The sequence below is a fragment of the Camponotus vicinus genome, unplaced genomic scaffold (genome assembly GCF_025532165.1).
Source record: "Camponotus vicinus isolate PSW18456_S1 unplaced genomic scaffold, iyCamVici1.0 SCAF_5, whole genome shotgun sequence".
Lineage (NCBI taxonomy): Eukaryota > Metazoa > Arthropoda > Insecta > Hymenoptera > Formicidae > Camponotus > Camponotus vicinus.
The window spans coordinates 9,592,422-9,615,697 of NW_028141977.1; the positions used below are offsets into that span (position 1 = coordinate 9,592,422).

General features: G+C 34.0%; 1 protein-coding gene across 3 annotated transcripts in view; it reads right to left on the reverse strand.

Annotated features, from left to right (window-relative positions):
• Positions 1–8,913: 8,913 nt before the first annotated feature.
• The window catches only part of Tna (Zinc finger MIZ domain-containing protein tonalli), a 34,548-nt gene continuing 20,185 nt past the window's right edge, over positions 8,914–23,276 (reverse strand). The window contains exons 2-10 of one of the 3 annotated variants that reach the window (XM_083101283.1): positions 15,826–16,126; positions 14,987–15,313; positions 14,088–14,739; positions 13,465–13,808; positions 13,038–13,247; positions 12,784–12,926; positions 12,219–12,708; positions 11,853–12,086; positions 8,914–11,739 (exon numbers count right to left, since the gene is read on the reverse strand). In XM_083101283.1, coding sequence (XP_082957409.1) covers positions 11,605–11,739; positions 11,853–12,086; positions 12,219–12,708; positions 12,784–12,926; positions 13,038–13,247; positions 13,465–13,808; positions 14,088–14,739; positions 14,987–15,313; positions 15,826–15,915 — 2,625 coding nt within the window. In that variant the 5' untranslated portion in view covers positions 15,916–16,126 and the 3' untranslated portion in view covers positions 8,914–11,604. Of the gene's footprint in view, positions 11,740–11,852; positions 12,087–12,218; positions 12,709–12,783; positions 12,927–13,037; positions 13,248–13,464; positions 13,809–14,087; positions 14,740–14,986; positions 15,314–15,729; positions 16,127–23,276 lie in introns of those variants that run through there. The other 2 variants (XM_083101284.1, XM_083101285.1) reach the window with 2 other exon arrangements.

Consider the following 23,276-nt stretch of genomic DNA (forward strand, 5'->3'; position numbering starts at 1 on the left):
TCATTCTTCTCGTCGCAAATGATTCGCACAATTCAGACTTCGAAATATGCAAAAATGTACACATGCTTTTGCAGTAAAACTCTATAAGACTGACAATGTTTTTATATGATTATAAAATAAACGGCAGGATGAAAAAGAAGAATTTCTCAAATTAAATTGCGTTTACATATTTGTAAGATCGTGTGATATGCCATGAAATTGTAGATTACGAGATTATTTCCTTTCCAACATATGGAGAGGAAGAGATTAAAATTTCAAATATTCACACAGCCAAACTTTTCTAAGAGAGCACGACGCCGCTTCGGCTTCGAAAGTACATCGTCTGTGTAAAAAAAAAAATTTCGACAAATAGATCAAAATCCTTCTAAATAAAAAATTCACCGGTCATAAAAAGAAAATACGCCGAATTAATCCTTTATCCCCGATTTTTTCCACTCGATAGAGATCTGTATGTTTCGCGGAAAACAAAATTAGGGTGTCTCGAGCAAGACTATTTCGCTTTACAAAAATAGTGCCTTTTTTACTAAAGACTCTGTTATTTGTGCCAAGTCAAATCCAAAGGATCTGTAAGACACACTGCCAGATTGTACAGACTAGGAATCGAGAGAAGGGTAAGAGATAGAGAGAGAGAGAAAGAGAGTGAGAGAGAGAAAAAGAAAAATTGGTTGAGAGAATGTGAATTATAGAGTGCAAGCAAATGTGTGTGTCGCAAAGCGTTAGATGGAAGACTGAGACTCGGAGTACGAAAAAGTCACACACGCGTAACGGACTTGATATTATTATAGAAAGGATCACCGCGATAGAGAAAAGAAAAACGTTGAATGATACAAGGAGCAAGGACTTTTCTGATGATCGAACGTGTGGATTGAAAATATACCGAGACATTTTTTTCGCACGCACGTACATGCGACACGAGTGGACACGTAATGCGCGTACAAGAAGAGAGTGTCCTCATTTACATATAAAATTTACCAGAATATCGCGGGACTAAAAAAGAAAATGCCAAAAGTGTTCGACTAATTCAATTGCCGCCGTGGATCCCCGATTAGTATCTTACTATATATGACGGAAATGAGTAATCGATGTAAATATGTGCTAAAGAGGTTTAATATATAATTTTAATTATGGTTATAAGAATTTATATATATATATATATATATATATATATATACAAAGAATATATATGTGAATAGAAAAAGAAGAGTACCGTTCTCTAGGGTACTCATTAATAAACGTGTTAACATCCAGCACGTCTTTGCAAAACTGAGTATATATATATATTTACGCACACACACATACGAATACTGTATATTATTTACCCTCACGATACAAACCAGATGTATAACTCTGTCTTCTTGTACATATATATATACACACACGCATATATGTGTTATGTTACATTAATGTAACGTTAATATTAACAGAAAAAAGCGCACCCTATTATTTTATAGAAATTATATTAATTAAATGATAGTATTATTCCTGTTGCCCGAGCAGTGGATGTATCGTATTATTGTCTAGAAGAGATAGCTCTATCTAGTATTTTTACTTTTTATTTTACCAAGAAACGTTAATATCACTATATTAATATCTGGTAATAATAATAATTATTATTATTACACTAATATTAATGCTGTTTTTTATTATTGCTATTATTATTTTTTATTATGATAATATTATTTTATCATTGTAATTATTGCTCCAACTATTACTTTGATTATTATGATTAATTACTCTATTATTAGTATTAATTATTAATTATTATTTGTCGTTGTTATCAGCAACATCTCCACTATCATACATCGTTGTCATCGATATCATATCGTTGTCATTGATATTGTTATTTTGAAATTATTTTGAAACGAGTGCGCATCGATTTACAATTATGATTTAGAAAATTATTAGTTTTCTTTTCCATCAATATTTTAAGTCATTTTTGAAAAAATTATTCGATACGCTTACATGTTATACGTTCATTCAATCTCATCTCTATGTTATTTTTCTATTCGTTTTATCTTAAGAAATTTTCAAATGTAGCAATGATTTGAATCAACAAGCATGATTTAATTTCTCTTCCTCTTTGACTTTAAAATCGGAGACCAGAAAACAAATTGTAACATTCGAAAAAATGTCTTATTTATGCAATATTTTCAACAATATTGAAATTACTGAGTTTTACCAATGCATTTTAAAAATGCAACATAGGAAGCTATTAACTTTGTACGAAAATACAAATTACGTGATAAAAAAATGTAACAGTTTTTTTATCAAATGTAAGGTCGCGATAAATTCGCTGTACAACACGTTACACGTGTGTTTTAAACGACGCGAAAAAAATTTAAGAGATTTTAAAAAACGTTTTCAAGCAAAATAATGTATTACAAATGCGTTGTAAACATTTTTGTATTAACAGAGACACGCTGCTGGGAGGCACATATTAAGCAGTAAATTTCCTGTCTCTTCGCATTTTTCATACTTTATGATATACAGATTATTTTTTTATAATTTTTGTCACACACTTGATCTCGTTTTCTATATATTTCTTGGATTTAATATATATGCATTATATAAAATGTGGGGAGTTCCGTATTCAGAATATTAAAGCTGTTTTAGTATTGTTGCTTATTTATTGTTGTATCTTTGGAGAAAATAGAATATTTCTTTATAATCGAGAATTTGCTACGACACGAAGTTACACGAGAGTATAACATGCTTCTCGATGAAAAATTAGGTAAATGAAATTGTTTACGTAAAATCTTATAATATCATATATTCAGATAAATATAAATCGCGAGATGCTAAAAAAGAATCGATAGAGAAAAACTTATTTGTATTTATGTGATTCTCAATTTTGCTGGCGCAAAAATTATCTCATATTTTTGCAAACTTGTAATAAAATCAAACTTCATGTCGCGATTATGTTCTGAGTGCGGATCTTTATTTACAGCTTAATAAATGCCGAATGTAGTTACCGCCTTTCCTCATATCTCTTCCCCATCCCTCAGTACTATCGGATGCGTGCGCGTGTGTGTTGACGACACGTAATGCGTGTCTCAACAATACGAGAGAGAATGTGTGATAGTCAATTTATCTCTTGAATGTCAAGGTGGATGTCATAATTATCGATCATGGTATAATTTGAAGTCTGACAGGGGAATTTCTCGTTGTATTTTCGTAGAGTGCAGTGTAATTTAAATCTGCCTTACACACAATATCGATTTTATTTTTTATTTTTGGTATGATTAAACTTATTTCAAAATATTTTAAGGCTTTACCTATCAATTATAGACCTTATTTACTTAATTTTAATACAAAGATATAAACAAAATATTTTATTTCTTAAAAAAAATACTTATAAATAAATATATAATCCACGTACTAAAATTTTTGCCTCCTGACGTTTATAAATAAAATAGAGACAATTTGTTTTATTTATAAATATTGAAATTATATCATGAAATATCGATTTTTTGGAATGTCCATCTCGCTCATGTTTCGCGCACCTCTCGGTAGAAAAGCAAGCGGGGCATTATGCGGCTTTCGTGGACAGCCTTTTGCTCAAAGCAAACGTTACCATACCATCGAGTACAAATTGATCTTGTACGCGAAAGTTCAATTGTCAAATCGAAGAATGATAGGAGAAATAAGAATCAAACATTGTTTCGTCACACAGTAAAATGTACACATGCGTTTATGCCTTTGTGATTTATCTTCTTTAAGTAAAAATCAATCGATTTCTAAACAATTATCTAAACAATTATTAATTATAAATGTATTTTAAGTGTTAAGTTTATTTATTAAAAATTAATTGTCTTTCAAATTAAATTTAATTGTAATTTATTGATTATCTGAATGATAATTCACAGATATTAAAAGATCATAGAATTATTAATAATTCTATTTTCGTTTTGTTGACATATAAAAATCAATCGATTTCTTATAATGACATCGACAAGATTCAATGTTCCGGGCATGACAGGATAAAATAAGCTCCCCGAAGACAAGATCAGAGTGTACGCGATCGATTGTACATTAATTAGCAACTAATATGTTGTTGCATATTCGAGATGTCCGCTTCGCGTGTTTATCGTGGTCGTTAAAATCAAGGAGTCTGTTAACTGCAAAGATTTATATAACGTAGTTCTTCCTCGAGCGTGATATGAATGATGAGAAAAGGGAACCGATTGAATAATATCAATTAATAAGATGATAAAAACGAAGAGGAATGTAAATAAATGGAGTTGCTGGCTGTGCTGTGTAATTGTTATAATGGCAATATATTATATATAATAATAATAATAATAATAATATGTATACAAACGAATATATATACACCGATTTTACGAAATCGATATTATCTTTAGATCGTGTGATAAAAGTTGCTATTGCGATCGATTAGAACGTTCAACTCGTTTTCGATCGAGTATAAATTTTTTTTAACGTGTATAAGTTAATTTGTTTTTTTTTTCAACAATGTGGCATATCGAAAAATAAATTAGAGACATAGCAAAAATACATTAAATTATGACTGCAACATATAAATTGTTTGCGTAGAAATGGCAATATATTATATAAACAAATATTGCTGAAAAAATATAAATGCTATAAAAGTGTATTTTTTTTAACGCTTGGTATAAATAAATTGTACTTCGATTTTAGAAAAAGAAATGAACGGAGAGTTCGCAGGAGCAACTTGTCCGCGATATGTCGAATTTCTCGAATTAGAAGAGCATTTGGCTTAGTACGTGCGCGAATCGAACTCGATCATACTGTATATTCTTCAACATCCGCTCTTTTTGTACCAAACTCAATTTACTTAGCATTCATCATCAACCTGTCACAGCAAAGTCACTTGCGATTTGTATCTTTATAAGAAAAGAAAAACATAGAAGACGAATACGACACGGTCCCGTAGTTCTCAGTGTTTCTTAAGCTTTTCGAGATCACAGATAATGATAATTTTTTATGCCGAATCTCCGTACGACTTTTCTATATAAACTCAAGCGCCGTAAAGACGTAAGGGTACGAAGAGAACGTGTGATGATAAACGTGTTGCAATATACACATGGATACAAGCAACACGTAATTAAATGATCTAATTAATATAGCATAGCAATGTGCGAGGAGGAGCGACGTGTAATACGGTTATCACTGTAATGCATTTTTATCTAGTAAAGAGTTACTCGAACTTATAGAGATACTAGAAATACTTCTTCTAGACCATGGTGGAAACGCCAAAAAATTTCGACGGAGGTCGAATTGCGGTGGAAGACGGTTTAAGAAACACTGCCATAGTTAATTACGGAATTTTAACACTAGTTAATTAGTGTTATATATTAAACACTAGCCCATTCGCGCCAATAGCGTGAAAGAGCGAATGTGCGACAAGTTCGCTTAGATAATCAATCGACATTTCCTTTTGCGTCGGAATCTATTCGTATAGTGAAGAGAAAATGACAGAAAAAGAAAGAAAGAGAGTTTTATTAAATATGAAGCATTGACATTTTTTTGATTACCGAAGGAAATTCCTCTGTTTTGAAAGACTGCCAACCAGGAATTTATTTTACATGCTCAATATTTCTGCGCATTTAATATACCTCTCGTAAGCTGCTATTATTTTCGACGAATTGTTTATTCGAGCAGTCATTACTCTCGTAAAATTCCTGGTAATAAGATTATTAAATATTCTATGTCATTGCAATATTTTAAATATGCCAAATATACATAATTATCTTTTTGTCATCATGTTTCACTTATTAACATGAAACAAAGCCATTGTTTTAAATATCTCAGCTATTTTAATTATAATAAACACGTCCGATGGACGCGAATTAACGTGATGAAGATTAAACGTGTTGACTGCAGGCACGGTATTTATCATTTCGACGCAAAGGGTGAACAAACATCTGCCCGGTTAGCAGATTAAAGGATTAGCGCTGTACGCACTGCCATTATATCGATAGAGTTATTATCAGATTTATATTGTGAGCGCCCTGATGAGGCGACAGGGGACCGCCTTTAATCGCGAGATACTCGTATAAGTCGTAAACAGGTCGAGACCGCAAAATGTTCATTTCATTGTTAAAACAGCCGATGAGGTGTTCAAGTGAACAGGCGCATGTGAAAATCTCTTTGACTCTCTTCGCCGTTAAAATATCTTTTCAATATTGTATATCATTGATTTGAGAAATTTTTTATATATATTCCAAATAGTGCTGAGAGAGAAAAACTTCACTATCAGTCGATATGCAAGATGCAAAAAATGATATAGTAATAATGATAAAAAATGATAGTGGGGCGCTGCTTTTTACGATTCGCCTCACGTGAAGCGATCATCGAGCTCATCCGAATGTTATACGCGTAGATTATTGTTGTGCTTCAAGCATGCTAAACTGTGTATAAACTTCCACAAATCAACAGCCCATAGAGATAATATCGTAATGCTGACAGAAGTTTGAAATGCAAAAAATTTCGCGTATCGCTTCGGAATGAAAACGGAATTAAAAACGTGCCGCAGAGAGAAATACATTTCCAAAAAACACACAAGATCATTCATCTCGAAGCATCGCTCCGTTTTCATTTCGAATCTTCGTTTTGCGTTTAGCGAATATGTGAATATTTATCTTGTGTTTCTCGAAAGACGCACAGCGTATACACAACGATCGATCGTTATCGAAGCGATTGTTCAAATCAAATGATAAACGCGAGGGAGAGGTGTTATAGCGGAATCGTTTCTGAACTTGGGGAAACGGGAGGAGAGATGTAAACTCGGATGTACGGGGGATCCAAACTCCATTGCGTGCAAATCCAGATGCGAATACGTCAAGTAGCGATCTTCGACCGATCGTCCGGCACGAAATACCGGTTTCTTTGCGTAGCGCTGCCGATTTTGCGCGTTTTTACCATGATTCGCAGTGAAATAAAATTGTTAGTTTGCGAGATGTAGACGAAATCGAAAAAGGGGGAGATTACCAATTGCGAGCAGTTAATCTTTATATTATGCTTGGCGATTAATTTCGTTTCTATCGAATCGAGAGTGAGAGAAAGAGTAGAGAGAGAAGCGCGCCTGGGTATATGTATGTGTATGTATGTGTCGAAAAAGAGAGAAAGAGAGAGAGAGAAAAAGGCAGAAATTTCACAGCAACGGCGTTCATTCTCTTCGATAACCATATGCAATATAAAATTGAGTATACAGAGCAAAGCAGCGAAAACCATCTGTCCTAGTCCTAGTATTCGAACTCTCATCACCATAATTTATAACCGATTTCAATTTAAATCTAATAAAACGCGATGTTATATAATACCAAATCATTGTTTGTGTTTTTTCTCAATCACCATCATCAATAAACTTCCCCTTATATATAATTAGCATCTTGGTAATTATTAAAACCAAATAATCTCAAGTTTAAATTGATATCTATTATTCACATTTGAAGATTAGATAATTGTTTTATTTTTTCTATCACTAATTCTTACAGGATGTCTAGGATGAACGAGAGGTATACAGTATATATTTTCAATGTGTATGATATATATTCTATATATATATTTTTTTTACTTTTTAAAATTCTTTAGTAAAATTATTGCAACTAAAAAACAAATTTTTTAAATATTCTCATTTTCAATATATGATTTTATGCTATAATTCTCAATTAGAAATGAATAAAAAACTGATTAAATAATTGAATACATATTTAATATCAATCGCTTACAATTAGTAGTATGATTTTGTAATTAAATTGGCATTATTAATAATACAAACAATTCTCTTATAATTTTGTCGACACTTACCCCACATTATTTTATATTTTTTCGAAGATTGTCTGTCGGAAATAAATGACTCACACTTAATTTATATTTTGTGACTTTTTTATTGAATGATTCTCTAACTGTTATCAAGAAACAATGTTGTGTCTGTCATACATATTTAAAAACTGGTCTTTGTATATTAAAATTTATTATGTGTAACCAATGATATATCAGAGTGTTTTTTTTTTCATTTAATTTATAATGCGCATTTCCGTTTTACAGAGAGCAAACTGTAGGTCTGTTCGTCAAGTTGCAACTTCTGCACTTAATTCTTCCCTCTTATTTGCTCCCAAAAAGCCCAAATATATACATTTCATTCTTCATTTATAGCACAAAAAATGCATCTCTAAAACGAATAGACCTTCTGATACGGATCGATATCAGTACTCATGATGTACTTGCTAAACGAACTCTCTTTGCATTTATCAACAAAGAGTACACATATAGAAACATAAATTCTTTAATTTGATTAAAAAAATCTTGAGAGAGAGAGACAGTGTATCGTCAGGATAAATTTATAATATTCCATTATATATGCAATCTTATATGTATATATGTGTATCTTATGTGTATGTATATACATATGCATTATACATATATACATATACATCGATATCCCGTATGTTATTTAATTATGGAGCTCGTTTCATTGATATAGCCGATACACCATGAGTCGATACGATTACTTTACATGAAAATATTTTGTTTCGTTATTACAACTTTCCAGGCCTTCGACAAGACGACTCTCATAATCCGCGGTAGTTTAATTTGTTCGTAGAACATTGTAAAATGAAATTATATAGGCCTCTCCTAACGATAGATAAATAGATATTGTAATCTTAGAGCCAGAGAGATTTTTGTAGGAATTTCGTTAAATAATAATATATCATTCCACATATTACTGCAACAAATTCGCATATAAACAAACATATAATCTCTTGCCAATCTGCTAATATATATATATATATATATATCAATATATGTATTAATATATATTAATATATTAATTAATATTATTAATATATATAATACATATTAATACATATTAATATTATATATATATATATATATATATATATATATATATATATATATAAGCTTATATATAGAAAAAAACTGAAATAGTCAATGATTGCATGATTTTTTGACAGTAATCTATATATTTTTCCCCAAACAATATCACGTTATATAAATTATTATACAAATGTAACTGACAAATTCTGTCGTTATGTTCAATTTATTCACGTTCTTTATAATTTCTCGCGAAATACCTATAAATCTCAACGACTCTCATAAACTAAGACAGTGTATTGTGTATTTTAGGGATATTATTAGCTAAGTATAGGTAAACATTGCCTATGTACAATCGCAACATTGTTGCGTATACTACTTTTTCTTGGCAATCCTAAGTAAAGCTTACAGTTTGAATAAACTTTTTTAGGTAATTATGTTTTTTTTTATCAAGTAAGTAATAATTCTATTAGAAATAACAGTACAATATTTGACTGTACTTGTTATCGTCAGCCATTCATCAACCATTTACACATTGCATTCCCTAGTTTAAAGTATTCTCATACATCTCGTGTATGTTTTGGTTCTCTGAGAAATAATTAGGAGAATTATTTTGCTATATTATAACTGGCCAATAAGTATATATCTGCCATTTTTCTTATATTATTATTCTATTTATCATATATACAAATAATATACAATAGTCGCGCTTAATACAAGTAATATTAAAATCTAAACCTCAATAATTATAGTAGTTATATGAATAGAAACTTGACTGTGTGTCTAATCCTTCACTGTGCGCTAGCGCGTTGCACACATTGGAATATAAATACATCTTTATATAAAATCTGTATAATCTATACGTGTCGCGCTCTTTAAGTATTATATATATCTTCTTTTTTTAATCACAAAAGATACAAATGTTTATAACCACTACACAAGCAGGGGGCCTTGGGCGGTATCACTCTGGCAGTATCTTTTCATGTATATATATACGGATTATATATATATATACGGATCTGATTTTTTCATACGTTTTTATTAAACGACAACAAATCAGATTTATCGCTAGATTGTGCAAGAAGATATACAGAATTTATTTTCGCATGCTGAATTATTGCAATTGCAATCATTGTCCTGTGCAAATAATAAGTTTAAGCGCGTCTGTACATAATTATTCTGCAATATATTTCTCCCATGAAAAGAGTTTTGATTCTTCCTCTCCTTATGTAAAATTTGATTATACATGGATTATAATGCGCGATTTCTTAAGGCCTTGCGTAAATATTGCTATTAACTTTCTGCAGAATTTAAATCTTTCGCTCTTCACAACCGATATACTTCCTGAAAAAATATCTTATCGAATATCATATAATGAAAAGTTTATTTAGCGGCAATAACCGCGATGTAGTTTTCCCTTGCAAATCGATAATAAAAGTAAGTGTAAAAATATACAAATATATTAACCTAATGAAAATAGTTCACACATGTACATCATACAAAAATGTAGCTGTTTATAGCAAGTCAATTCAAAAAAATATATCAAAATGTGAAAATAAATTCTATATGTGCAAATATGTTGATGTATCTTCAGAGGTTGGCAACATTAAAAAAACGTAGAAAACTTACTCTCCTCCTTCTTTTTATCAAGGAGGTTTTAAATCTTGTCTCAAATAAAAAACTGTGATGTAAAAATGTCTATTGGCAAAAAAAATTGTATAAAATGCAAATAATTGCATTTTACATACATTTGAATCTGTTTTCGAAATTAAATATGTATGTACGTGTTTCATTTCTGCATATAAAGCTAGGATTTTTTTTAAATAATAAAATTATCAGATTTTAAGAAGCACTATGTAAGTAAATCAATTTTATGTCTTGCGTTTTATCTTGCATTTTATATCTGTAATTTGTCTATTTTTAGACTCAGTAGATACATCACGTGTGTTGTTATTAAATTTCCAGTGTGAAGCCCGATATCCCCTAGTTTTATTCATTTCCGTTTGTTTCTCTACAATCTAAAGGAAAGGAACACTATATGCACAATATTCATCAATGGGTGAGAAATTCCCAACAGATGAATATTTTACTTATTTCGATTAAAATTATTTACAAAAGTATGTCTGTACAGTTATCTTTTTCATATAGGTCTATCATAACCTTGGATGTAAGTAGACCGATTTTCGAGCACAAAAATCTCATTGCAAGAACAGCGAATTTAAATGTGTAATTTGTAAATTCAATATAAATGTAAATTTAAGTCCAATGTTTAAATTAGCACAGCACATCCTTCTCTCAAATATTTAAAACAATTTAAACTAAAAATTTTCATTTTATTAATTAGAGAAAGTAAAATGCTGTTTATGCAATAATATCTTTATCGCAACTATAGTATAGTATTTATCATATTATTATTAAAAATCGTTTCTTTAATCCTAGCACTTTAACCTTAGTTTCAATAGGAATATTATAATTATAACTAAGATTATTTGTACCATTGATTAGGTGAGAGCACCTAGTGACCCCAATAAAACTTAAATTTCTTCACCGCAAATGCTCACATCTAATAGACTTCCGAATAATCCTTTCCCGTATCAGAGAGAAGTTAGAAATTAGGTATTTTGCGCAATTCGTTTGAACTGATAGAATTCTGACAAATTTGCACAAAGATAGCCCGAATTTGCAGTGAGTTGCCGACTCTTTCATCACTTACAAAAAGGGGTCATAGTTTGATTACATCTTTACAAGTTATCCACTCGCCTCTTATTTCTCTTCTTTTTCTCCTTATTCAAAGAGTGCCAATATGTCATCGCTGGACGAAGGGTTACCACTGCTAGCGCCGCTACTAGGCGGAGTGTTGAGATCCGGTGGATCTAGATATGAGAGCAGTTCCATTGCGTCCACATTATCTGGCAAGAGCTGTGATACAACAGACAACAAATTTTTTAATATCTTCTATAAATCAATTTAAGAAATATTTCGATTTAGCACAGTAGATATGACGTAGTTATTTGACACGATGCAATACTTACATTTAATGCTTCTTGACCGGTACCTTCGCCGTCTATAACTGCAGCGGGATCGAAATTTAAATCTGATGGTATGTCGGTCGTGGTATCATTATTTATATTCGTATTGCCAGAAGTGTTATGATTTCCTGTGGATTCTTGCGATGCAGGTGGAACGCTCGGCGGACCACTGGCTCCACCAGCCGGCGTATGAGGAGTCGATTGCGGAGTATGCGGCGTATGTGGAGTATGTGGCATCTGTAATATATATATATATATATATAACAAACGTCACACATACATATTTAACATTGCCGATTTTGCCGTCACTTCTTTGTGTCTATATCACTATTATAGTTAGAATACAATCGATTTTGCAGCGAAACATACCTGATCGTTGAGCGACTTTTCCATAGCATTGAGAGGATCTAAGGAATTAACGGATTCATTTAAGTGCGACAGTGGACCCGTTCCACTGACATAATCATTATTGCCGATAGTATTTGTTCCAGAATTTATCTCGTATGTTCCACCCGACGTGTTCCGATGATTTATGCTATTATTCGCATACGTGGAAGATGCGTTGTTCATCATCGAACCGCTTACGATACTGTTCATATCGGGCGGTATGTAAGGGCTCATAGCTTGATTCATGTCCCAATTGTTCATAGTTGGCATATTCATACTGCCTGGCGACATAGCCTTGGTCGTTCTCTTACAATCGTTCTCTTCCTCGGACTTAATACCAGTTAAGTTCTTTGCGGGTTTCCAATTAGCGAGCGAGTCTATCGTTACCTCGTCAACTTCCGCAGTATTTAATGTATTCAAAATACCCCACATATATTGATCAACTTCTAAGCCTTCTAGCTGTGCAGGTTTCCTGCAAAGAATATACAACAATTTATTAGTGTTTATTTTTTTCCATCAGAATTTTCAGCAATTTAGTCATACTTACGTGCATACTGGACACCTCCAGCTACCTCGTTCACAGTTTAATTGCAAATATGATTCCAAATCGAAACACTGTATATGCTTGCACTCGTGTCCTCTAGCTGGCAGTGTAATGCGTTTGAAAGTGATAGGACATTTTAAAGGTACCTGATAACAAAATAGATACACATGACTCTTCTCTCTTAAATCATAATTAATGTATCGCATTAGAGAACCAAATTCGGAATCAAAATTTACAAATATTTTTATAAATTTTACCTTTAGTGCTGTTTGTTCCACTACATCTTTCTCCGACTGTATACCATTGTTCGTCAATGTATTATTAAAATTCCTTTTGATTTTCGTCACACAATGCTCTGCTGTCAAGAGCCTTTTACGTAGTAATCCATGTAATACGCTTCGTACACTAGGCCGATGCACCAATTGAAGTACGAATAGATGCGACTGTAAAAAGTGTTCTTCACATCTCTTTACATACAAAGAGAAGAAAAAAAAAATAAAAAAATTAAAAAAAAAATAAAAAAAATAAAAAATAAATATTTTATATATCTGATCTGGATAAATAATGTATATTTTTTCACAGACAATATATTTGACTACATAAAACGAACATGTCGAGAGAATATTTTTAAATTATGTAAATGCCAGAAAAAATCATTTAATTATTGATAAAATTCAAACTTACACAACAGCATGCAGATACGGTAATCTGTATTGTATTCCTTCCTGGCTGACAGACATCCTTCAGATAGAGAGGCTTGTGGGAAGTCTTGTTCTCCCCGCGATCAATCACAAGAGGAGTCGCATTAACGGAGACTTGCACACTTGCCGGCCAATTGGTATTCATTAGCCTGTCTTCATGGTGGAAACATTTGAGCTGCAGCTCAAGATCCGACCGCCACGCTAGCGTTTGATGTACCGTGGGTTTCAGTTGAAATACGTGATTGCTAACAGCCAAATTGTGCTCTAGACGGAAGGGCGGAAGAATAATGCCATCTCTCACTGGGAATGTTAGTCTCAATTCATCATCTGGAACAAACAGTAGGAATTGCATTAATATAAGCGCGCGTTTTCTGATTCTACTTAATATGATAAACATTATAAAATACGTATATATTGTATAAAGTTTCTCAGCTTTAACTTTAACACAATAAAAATGCTCTATCGTATAATTTAAAAATAAAAGAATGAATATATTATTCTTTGAGATTTTATATATCCTTCATTAATGTAGATTCATATTCATGGAATATTTAAATAATTTACATCAAAATAACAAAAAATAAATAAAACTAACTATTCACTCACTATTTTGAATGTTGACCGGCGACTTTATTTCATTGAAATTAGGCTTGATATCCGGATTTGGACTGATGTAAGGCGGCATGCTGGTGGCGGGTGTTAACGGAGGTGTCGGATTGCCGGGAATGGGACTGTGCTGATAATTCACATTGCCCCCATTCGTCGATCTCATTGACGCTACATCCTGCTGATATTGACTGGTCGCTACGGTAGACGCGCCGTACGACGCGTTGCCGCCGCCGTATCCCGTGTTCGGTTGATGACCGACGAACTGATTGCCGACAGAGGTGGGTGGAATCATGCAAACACCGGGAACACCGTTATTGCCGTAGTTATATTGGTTCGCGGTGGTCTGAGACGTGGTATTGTAAGCCGGCGCTGTTTGCCTCATATTCGTCGCTCGTATCATTGCGCCGGGCCCGAAACCAGCCGCCGTGGGATGCATATTTTGCATAGGCTGATACTGTTGCTGGAAATTCGGCCTCACCGCATTAGGATAGTTGCTCGGGTATTGCGACGCCGTCATGCCGTTGAAGCTCTGCTGCATAGCCGCTGGGTTCTGATTCGGGTATGGAACCTGCTGCCGCTTTTGCGCTATGTGCATGCTCGGATTCGGATACGGCGCTAGTCTTCGCGGGTAGCCTTGATGTGGCTGACCCTAAAAGCACAAAAATATTTATTGAAAGAATCAAACAAATGCGCCTTCCTTCAACCAAATTGCTTCGACACAAGAAAATAATTTAAGTACGAAAAATAGAAAATATAATTAAATATAAAAAATAATAATTTAAGTATGAAGAATAGAGAATCCAATTCATGAATTATAGTCGTCTAGTTAATCATGTCGTAGAAAAAAAGTGCAATTAAATTATTTAAGTTGTATAAAATAGATTATGGATAAATACTTGTAGCTTGTTCATTTGCATGTTGTTGGGTCCCATCATGTTGTTCATGGCCATGTTACCCATGTTGCTCATGGAGTTCATGGGTGTCATTCCGCTCATAGCATTCATACTATTCATGCCGTTCATGCCTCCCATTGTCATAGGATTCATCGAGTTCATGCCACTCATACTGTTCATCGAATTCATGGAATTCATAGTGTGCATCGGGCTCATCGTGCCCATGCCGTTAAAGTTGTTCATCGCGACTGGCCCCATTCCTGCCATTGGTCCTCTTTGGCCGTACCCCAAATTGTACGGTTGGGGGGGCATTCCATGTTGGCTCTGCATCTAGTAATAATAATCATTACATTTTTATTTCATCGATACCAGAAGTTGTAAAAAACGAAATAAAAATCATCCCATGCGAAAGAAGCGTATTTTTTTGTTGAGTAATAATTTAAATCACAATGGAAATTTTAGTTAAAAATTCATGTTTATATAATATTACTGAATTTTACTGAAATAAAAAAATTGAATAATTATGATACTCTATTTTCTACAAAATGCTGCGAAAATTAACATTAGAATAAAAAGAAATGTCTAACGTTGCTTTATTCCTTTCAACATTTTTTCAAACAAAGAAACAAATATCAGAATAAGATGCAAATTATTTTCCTAAAATTATTTTTCTTTTTATTTTACTAAAAAAATAATAATGGAGACATTTATAAGAAATGGAATATCGATTTCATCAATCTGCGTACCTTTATTATACTCTAAATATCATAAACGTTCTACATAACATCAGGATTCTCCCTAGTCGCATCATTGATAAGCATCACGAGAGCTCAAACATTTACTTGATTAAATTGCGCGGGGATATCCTGGCGGTCCTGCATGGCCACCACGCTGGCAGTGGCGGTGGCCGTAGCGGAGGCAGCTGCTACCATCGCCGCGACACGAAGTGGCGAACCACCCCTCCCGTTTTGGGGTGGCACTGTGCTATGATAGCCGGATGATAACGGCTGCACCCCGACGCCGATCGCCGCCGTTGTTGATTGTGTCGTATCACCGCCAATCCTCGGAGAAAAAGCTTTCTCTCTCTATACACGACGACCAGCCTTCAACGTAGTAAATGCGAACGCACGGCTTATTGGCGCACTGAAACAGAGAGCATGACTCATCTGAACCCTCCGTGAGATAAAATTATCTTTTTGGAGAATCATAGTGTGTGTATTGGTGATAGTTATAGAAATAACTGAGTTAGAAACTGCGGAGTTGGCGTATCGGGCGAGCAGTAAAGTATGATGCAAGCGTACGATTGACGTTTCAACACTCTATATTTTAATCCTTTCTTGAACTTTATAATAATAAAATATATTCTAAAAATTGTATATAATTTATTTAAACAGCTATTTTAGCTGTTTAAAAAATCAGTATGTAAATTAGTATAGTTACAATAATGAAAAAATATATATAGGAATTATCAAAATCAATTATTTTTATTACGTTGAATTTTCACTTATCAAGTTTTTCGAAAAAAAAATTAAATACATATATTAAATGTATTTTATATGTATATTATATAAATTATTTTATATATTAAATTATATATTTGTATATGTATTAATGCATTTAATTAACTAATAATAAAAAAATCATTTATTAGCCTGTCTTTAATATTAAGCAACAAAATACTTGCAGAGATTAATAGTTATTATACAACGTCAAACACATTTAAAACGATTGGATTTACAACGACATAATGCGCAATAAATGATAATACATCGTCAATCATGTTGCCAAGAGTTTAAATGGCAGTGTGAACTTTTGCATTTGCGACAGAAAAGTGGTTACCATTTGCCAAGTCCAGATCACACTCATGCAATCGATTCCTGTTAGGAACGAACAGATTTCCGTCAATCGATATATACAGTCTGTATTTGGCGAATTGCATGCGCGATTTTTATTTCATAACCGACAGCATAGCAATAACACATGCTAGAATCATTTACGATACTTGAATAATTTGGGAAGGTCATATTTCTTGTGTTCGATATCTCGCTTCGTGTAAATAAATTTAAGTTTATAACTGCTATACGTACAATAAGAATTGAAGATTTTCGCGAAAACGGAACGTATTTCCACAGTTGTTTTTTTTCATAAATTTAAAATAATTAAATATTCTCTCATAGAGAGAAGAACTTACTTTTTTAATATTTTTAAAAGATATGGACATAACAAATGATGCGTACGAATATCGATTTATCTCTCGTTTAATTTCATGAATAATTTATATGTATATTTATAATTTTTTTGTCAGTTAAAAAATACAAAAAAGGAAGAAAAAATCTCTTACTGTATATACACAATTTTACTCATATTAAAAATAATCATCGATAGTTTAATACTAAATTCTAAAAAAATATATAGATTTTATTTTTACAAAAGATATTCATAAAAGTTATAGACTTGAAGAAGTACTTTTGCAAAAAACTAAGCTGCGAATAATTTCAAAAATATTAAAAATAATTCAAAAATAATTCAAAAATATCAAAAATAATATCAAAAATAATCGCTGTATTCCTTTAATCGGTGATAGGTGTATTTTATCTAACTTATCGATGCTTTGTTTTTTCCTAACGCCACTCATCGTAGCACGATATAGCGCGCCGACAATCAAAATTCAAACGCACAAAATTATCGATAAGTTTCTTTTAAAGGCGACCATCCCTGTGACGCGCACCCCGAAGGAGCGAGGCGAGCGGAGCCGAACCCCGGCCGTATTCCCAGCTGGCCACGCTGCGAGACGCGTAGCCCCCGTTGCTTTTCTGTGGGAAATGCACGTGCTCGCTATTCACACACCGCGCCGAGCCGAGCCGAGCCGAGCCGCGTCGTGTCGTGTCGCGCGCGTTCATAATACGTGCCTTACCCCCGCGCGGCTGCCGCAAACACGGACGGCCGTGCGAGAACCCGGCGGGAAGCGGGGCTCCTCCACCGATGCACGATTTCCGATGGGTCTCGGACGTTACACAGGATACTCGTACTTTGCGCGAGAAGCCTCGTCGCGAAACACGAGGAAGCGAAAGAATGAGATACGCGCGAGCGAGCACTCGTACTCGGCACAAACATGCGAACGTGCTTGTATAAATCGCGAAGATTATTTAGCAAAAATTCAGCGCAAAAATTGCCAAAATTTCAGAATTTTCTAAATTTCTTTGTATATTCCTCTTGATCGCAAGTGTATTTTTTTAACGCTAGCAAATGAATTAAACGAGTGAAATTACTCTTCGAAGAGATAAGAGGATTCTCTTCGAATTTATCGCACTACCTGCGAGAAATTGCGAGAAATATAAGAGACCATTATAAAGTAACGTGTGTAATTTTTAGAGAAATCTAGATAATGAAAAAATATATGGCTGAGAAAAAAAAACTACTACAGTTCCAAAGGACATTTTATGCAGAGAGAGACCCGTGTCTAGAAGGGTCCCCTCCAATTGAAATGTTTGGATCAATAACATAAGTCATACGAGCATGTTGAATAGGTAGAAGTTTTATACGACTTTCTCTCACACGATTCATGTTATTTATTTTGCCTTATCGTGCTATTTCGAATGTATCCTTTGGGGGAAATAAAATGCATCTCATAAACTCAAAGTGCAAAATGCAACATTGTACATTTGGAGATCTGATACGAATGAACTCTTTTTTGTCACGTATACGCACGTTTCTCGAATCGCGATAGAAATTACTGGCTGCGCCAACAGGTTCCCGAGAGTGCAGCAACTGTTGCACGGTAACTGTATAATAAATGTTACCAGAGACGAGTACGAGTGTTTAAGAGCGTGTCTTTGCGATATCGGATTACCACGTGCGTACGGTGAGTTTTGCGCGTGCCCGCAGATATGTAATGCTGGCTTTGCGCAAAAGCAGAAACGCATCACGGGTCCTTATCTGACGTTACTTGATTTTCCCTTTAAACTTTCACGTGGATCTGGTGTGATTTTTAATAACACATCTGGAATTCCCAGGAATTTTCACTCTGAAAAATCAAGAAATTCTCATGGAATTTTATTGGGAATTTTTAAAAAATTGCTTCTTTGATAATTTTTATTTTAATATTGTAAGTGATCAGCAATCTGCTATTACTGCTATTAAAACCTTCATCCCAACACTAGTATATATTATTCAATATATAAATATTTATTTAAAAAAATATATTTAATAGAAAATTTGAAATTTTTTAGGCTTAAAATATATTAAAATGTTTTATTTATGTAGAGTCTAAAGTTTACGCACAATAAATAAACTCATTTTAAAATTATATTTATAATTTTATAAATGCTTTAATTTTATCTGGAATTTTAAATATACATATCTGGAAAATCATGGAATTCTCACCGAATTTATTTACAAAATTTAAATATATTGTTCCCTGTAATTGACATTTATACACATACATTTCGTGTAAATCACCGAATGTCTTTTTGACTGCGAATACTATAAGTTCAGAAAGATAATAATTTTAATCGCAATTAATATGTGGATACAAAGTTATTAAACGTTGATCAAATTGACTGTGATCAATTAATCTTTATTAAACAAAAAGGATAAAAAGACACTTCGCTCTCTTTTCATATGTATTTATTATGTAGTTATTGCCAACATATGTACACGTAATGAGTCATATTGTATTTCGTAATAGTGACTTCATAGATTAAGCATAATAATTTAATTAGTATTTACGACAAATGTGATGTACTAATTGTATTTTTTAATATTGTTGAAAAAATTGTTTAATGTACATAATTTTTAATGTAATATTATCTATGTATTGTTTATCATTTACCAAATTTATTTTTTGCTTTTACTTGCATATAACAACGGTGAATGAGATTGGAAAGTAAGTCGGATTTTAAGAGATCTCACTCGCAGACTCACCTCCACTCACTCGAGCTTAGTGTACTAACACTCTTAGTCGCCTGAAAGCAGTTTTCTTATGCTTAGTCATTATACTTTCTCTATGCGGTTTTTTAAATTTAATACAACATATTTGCGCTGAAAGATACGAAAATAATCTGTTTAATACCCTTTTTCGATTAATTAAAAGCCAAGAGAATAAGTTCCTCTGCTTCCAAATTCTTTAAAAGCTTTTATTACAAAAAAACATCATTTAAAAACTTTGGATGAAAAGTAACCTTATAATGATGCATTTAACTAATATTTCACATTTTAAACATTTTTGTGGCGCAATCGATTATGAGAACAGTATTGTTGGAAGTAAAATAATCGTCCGATTCCGATAAGATATAGATTTTCCACGCATTTTTCGAACTCCTGATAAGATAAGCGTGTCCTCTGACTGAAAAATTCGAATATATTCATATATTCTTCGAACCAATACACATCTCACCCCCCAATTCTTCAAGTTTAGTAGATTATTCGCCGCTTATATTCACGACAAAGTCTTATCTACACTTGATAATTATTAATAGAGTGCTCGAAGGAATCGATATCTCAAGTATATTTAATCGAATCTTTCGGACGTCGCGTGTCTAATGGATTAACGTTGTCGCACTCGTCGATAGAAAATCGCGTCTATTTCGTCAACCTTTAAGAGCGTAAATCAGCTGTTTTTGACAGGTTTATTACCGGTTCGTTTCACAGGTAACAGGTTGGCGATTTATTTTACCTCCGTGCGGCAAACAAACGTGAGCGCGATGAAATGCACGAAGACAAAACAAAATCGGGTTAGGTTCTTACGCGAGTGAAGCAAACCCAGCATATCCAGACGCATATGTCAATCGTTTGCAAAGCAATTTTTTCATTATATGTCCGCGAAAACTTGAGAGGCCCCTCTCCCTCCTTCGCCTCTCTCTTTCTCTCTCTCTTTTTCGTCACAGATTGGCACAAAGAAGGTTCTCCGCACACGCACTGTCCTCGAGACACGATTATGACGCTCGAACAAAAACAAATTTAATAGCCTCTTCGTTCAATACGGCGTGGCGAGTACGGGAGCACGAGACACACACGTACGCGCGTCTGTGATCTACGAGGAGGGGGCGAGAATCAGGGACGTTCAGCGGAGCCTAGGAAAATGTTGGGGAGACCGAGCGATCGATTAACATGTGCGCTTTAAATATTTGAGAACTGCATACAAAGAGTATTCGCAGAGATGATCACAAGCGACGTTGCTAACGAGTCTTAATAGATTCGTAAACCAAATAAAAATGATTTTAACGCGCTCTTTCATTTCCTTCATTTGCCGATATCCAACTTTAGCAATGATTCAATTGATATCGATAACCTTAGCGATCATCCTCTACAATCGTACATCCTCTAACACTTTTGACTTATATATAATTATTATATAATTATTGACTTATATATAATTTTTTAATGAATTAAAAGCTATTTACATTTGCAAATTTAAATGCGGTTCAAAATTTAAAATGCTCCATCAATGTTAGATTATTATTGTTAACTCTTCGCTGACAAGAGATTCACAAAGATGTGATACATCATTAACACAACAAAGTATCGTATCCATTATTTAATCTTACATATTGCTTGAATTATTGCAAACATATACGTGTAACTTTATTCGATAAATGCACTGCCCCACTGTGCACTCATCGTTCTCTCGTTTCAGTGTGTATAATATTTTCGATTACGAAATAATTTTCATCCAATACGCGTCCAGCGTAAAATATTCCGTTTGTCACCCGTGCATGTTCGACGTTTTACCCTCCCCAATCTGCCAACCAACGTGGGGCGCGCGGCGCACACATTTTTCGTGCGTGTAACACACACACGCGTACGAGACGTACATATAAACATCCAGATATAGCGCGCACAGAGAAGGAGTGATTCGGAGGTTGACGTCATTCACGTCCCACCCCCTTTAAATTCATGCTGAATACGACCGACCCAGCCTCTGCCTTTTCCCTTCGTTTCTCTTTTCTCTTCCCGCTGTTGCTTTCCGCCCTCTCCGCTCACCACCGCTCCGTCATTCGACGGTAGGAAAAAGAGAGAGAGAGAGAGAGAGAGAGAGAGAGAGAGAGAAAGAGTGAGACAAAGGGGCTGGGGGGGAGAAGAGTGAACCCCTCTGCAGATCCCGCAACGGGTTTCTATTCTCGGATGTCAATATTTCGTCAACTAGAGCCCACTCGGCGAGCAACAAAAGGCTCCGGGTACAGCCGTTGCCGTAGCATGTGAGAAAGAAAGAAAGAATGGTGTGCGTGTATGCGTTTTATAAGAGGATGCACGCGGCGGAGGAAACGCGCAGGGGGATCGACGTACCCCGAGATTGCGTAAGGGCGAAGCATTTCGGGTGCGTTAAAGCGTAATTCTGTCGGAGCGTGTTTATATACGGTGTCCGCCAACGAGCGTTGAAATATCTTCAACGGGGAAAAATGAGGGATAAATCGAGGAAAAATGACAGATAAGGGAATAAATGAGCCGTCAAGATCGCCGGATGCGCAGCGAAGCGGATCAATCGCGATTAAATGAAATGATAATTTCTCGGATCTTCGGAATCTAATTGCCCTCATTCTGCGAATGCTTAGTTCTCGATATACTTCACGGTGGTGTTAAATTATTTCGCCCCCTCGTGAAATTTGACATTTGTCAATTTTTGGCTGCAATCGTCGCATGTGTCAATCATATGATCAATTCCGAGAATAAATTGCAATGTTTTAATATTATCGGATTATTGAGCGACTTGAACTGATTACTAGGGTAATTATTGATATTGATATCGATAAAAGGCAGGGGAATTTTTCAAAAATTTCTCTGACGTCTGATTCTTCGCATTCGTTCAAATTTCTCGATCGACGAAACGCGTTGGAAGAAGGAAAATAATATCGCACGTCGGGGAATCCTTGTACGAGATAAATAAAACAGGCCTCTCTCTTTCTCTTACATGGTCGTCGCCGACACATAATAGCCGCGTTCTCCTCGGCCGCACTCGCGTATGAACTCGGTTTTAAGGTGAGCGAGTGCGAGCAACATCGTCTTCGAAATATTGGGAGCCCGAGGCATCGAAAATCAGCGTAGGATTTAGTATTTTTGTATAATATACGCTTTCGCGTACAGAGGATTATTTTTGACAGGTGTCTCTTGTGTCAAAATAAAAAAAAATTCTCTTATGAGATTCATTGAAAAAATTAAAAATATAGAGATATCTTCGAAAATGAAAATATATGTTTGCAAAAGAAAAATGTTTGTATAAGAAATAAGTCGCGTTAAATTTAATTCAAATTTAAGAATCATTATTTTATAATAACTCTAGCGAATATTATTTCAATAA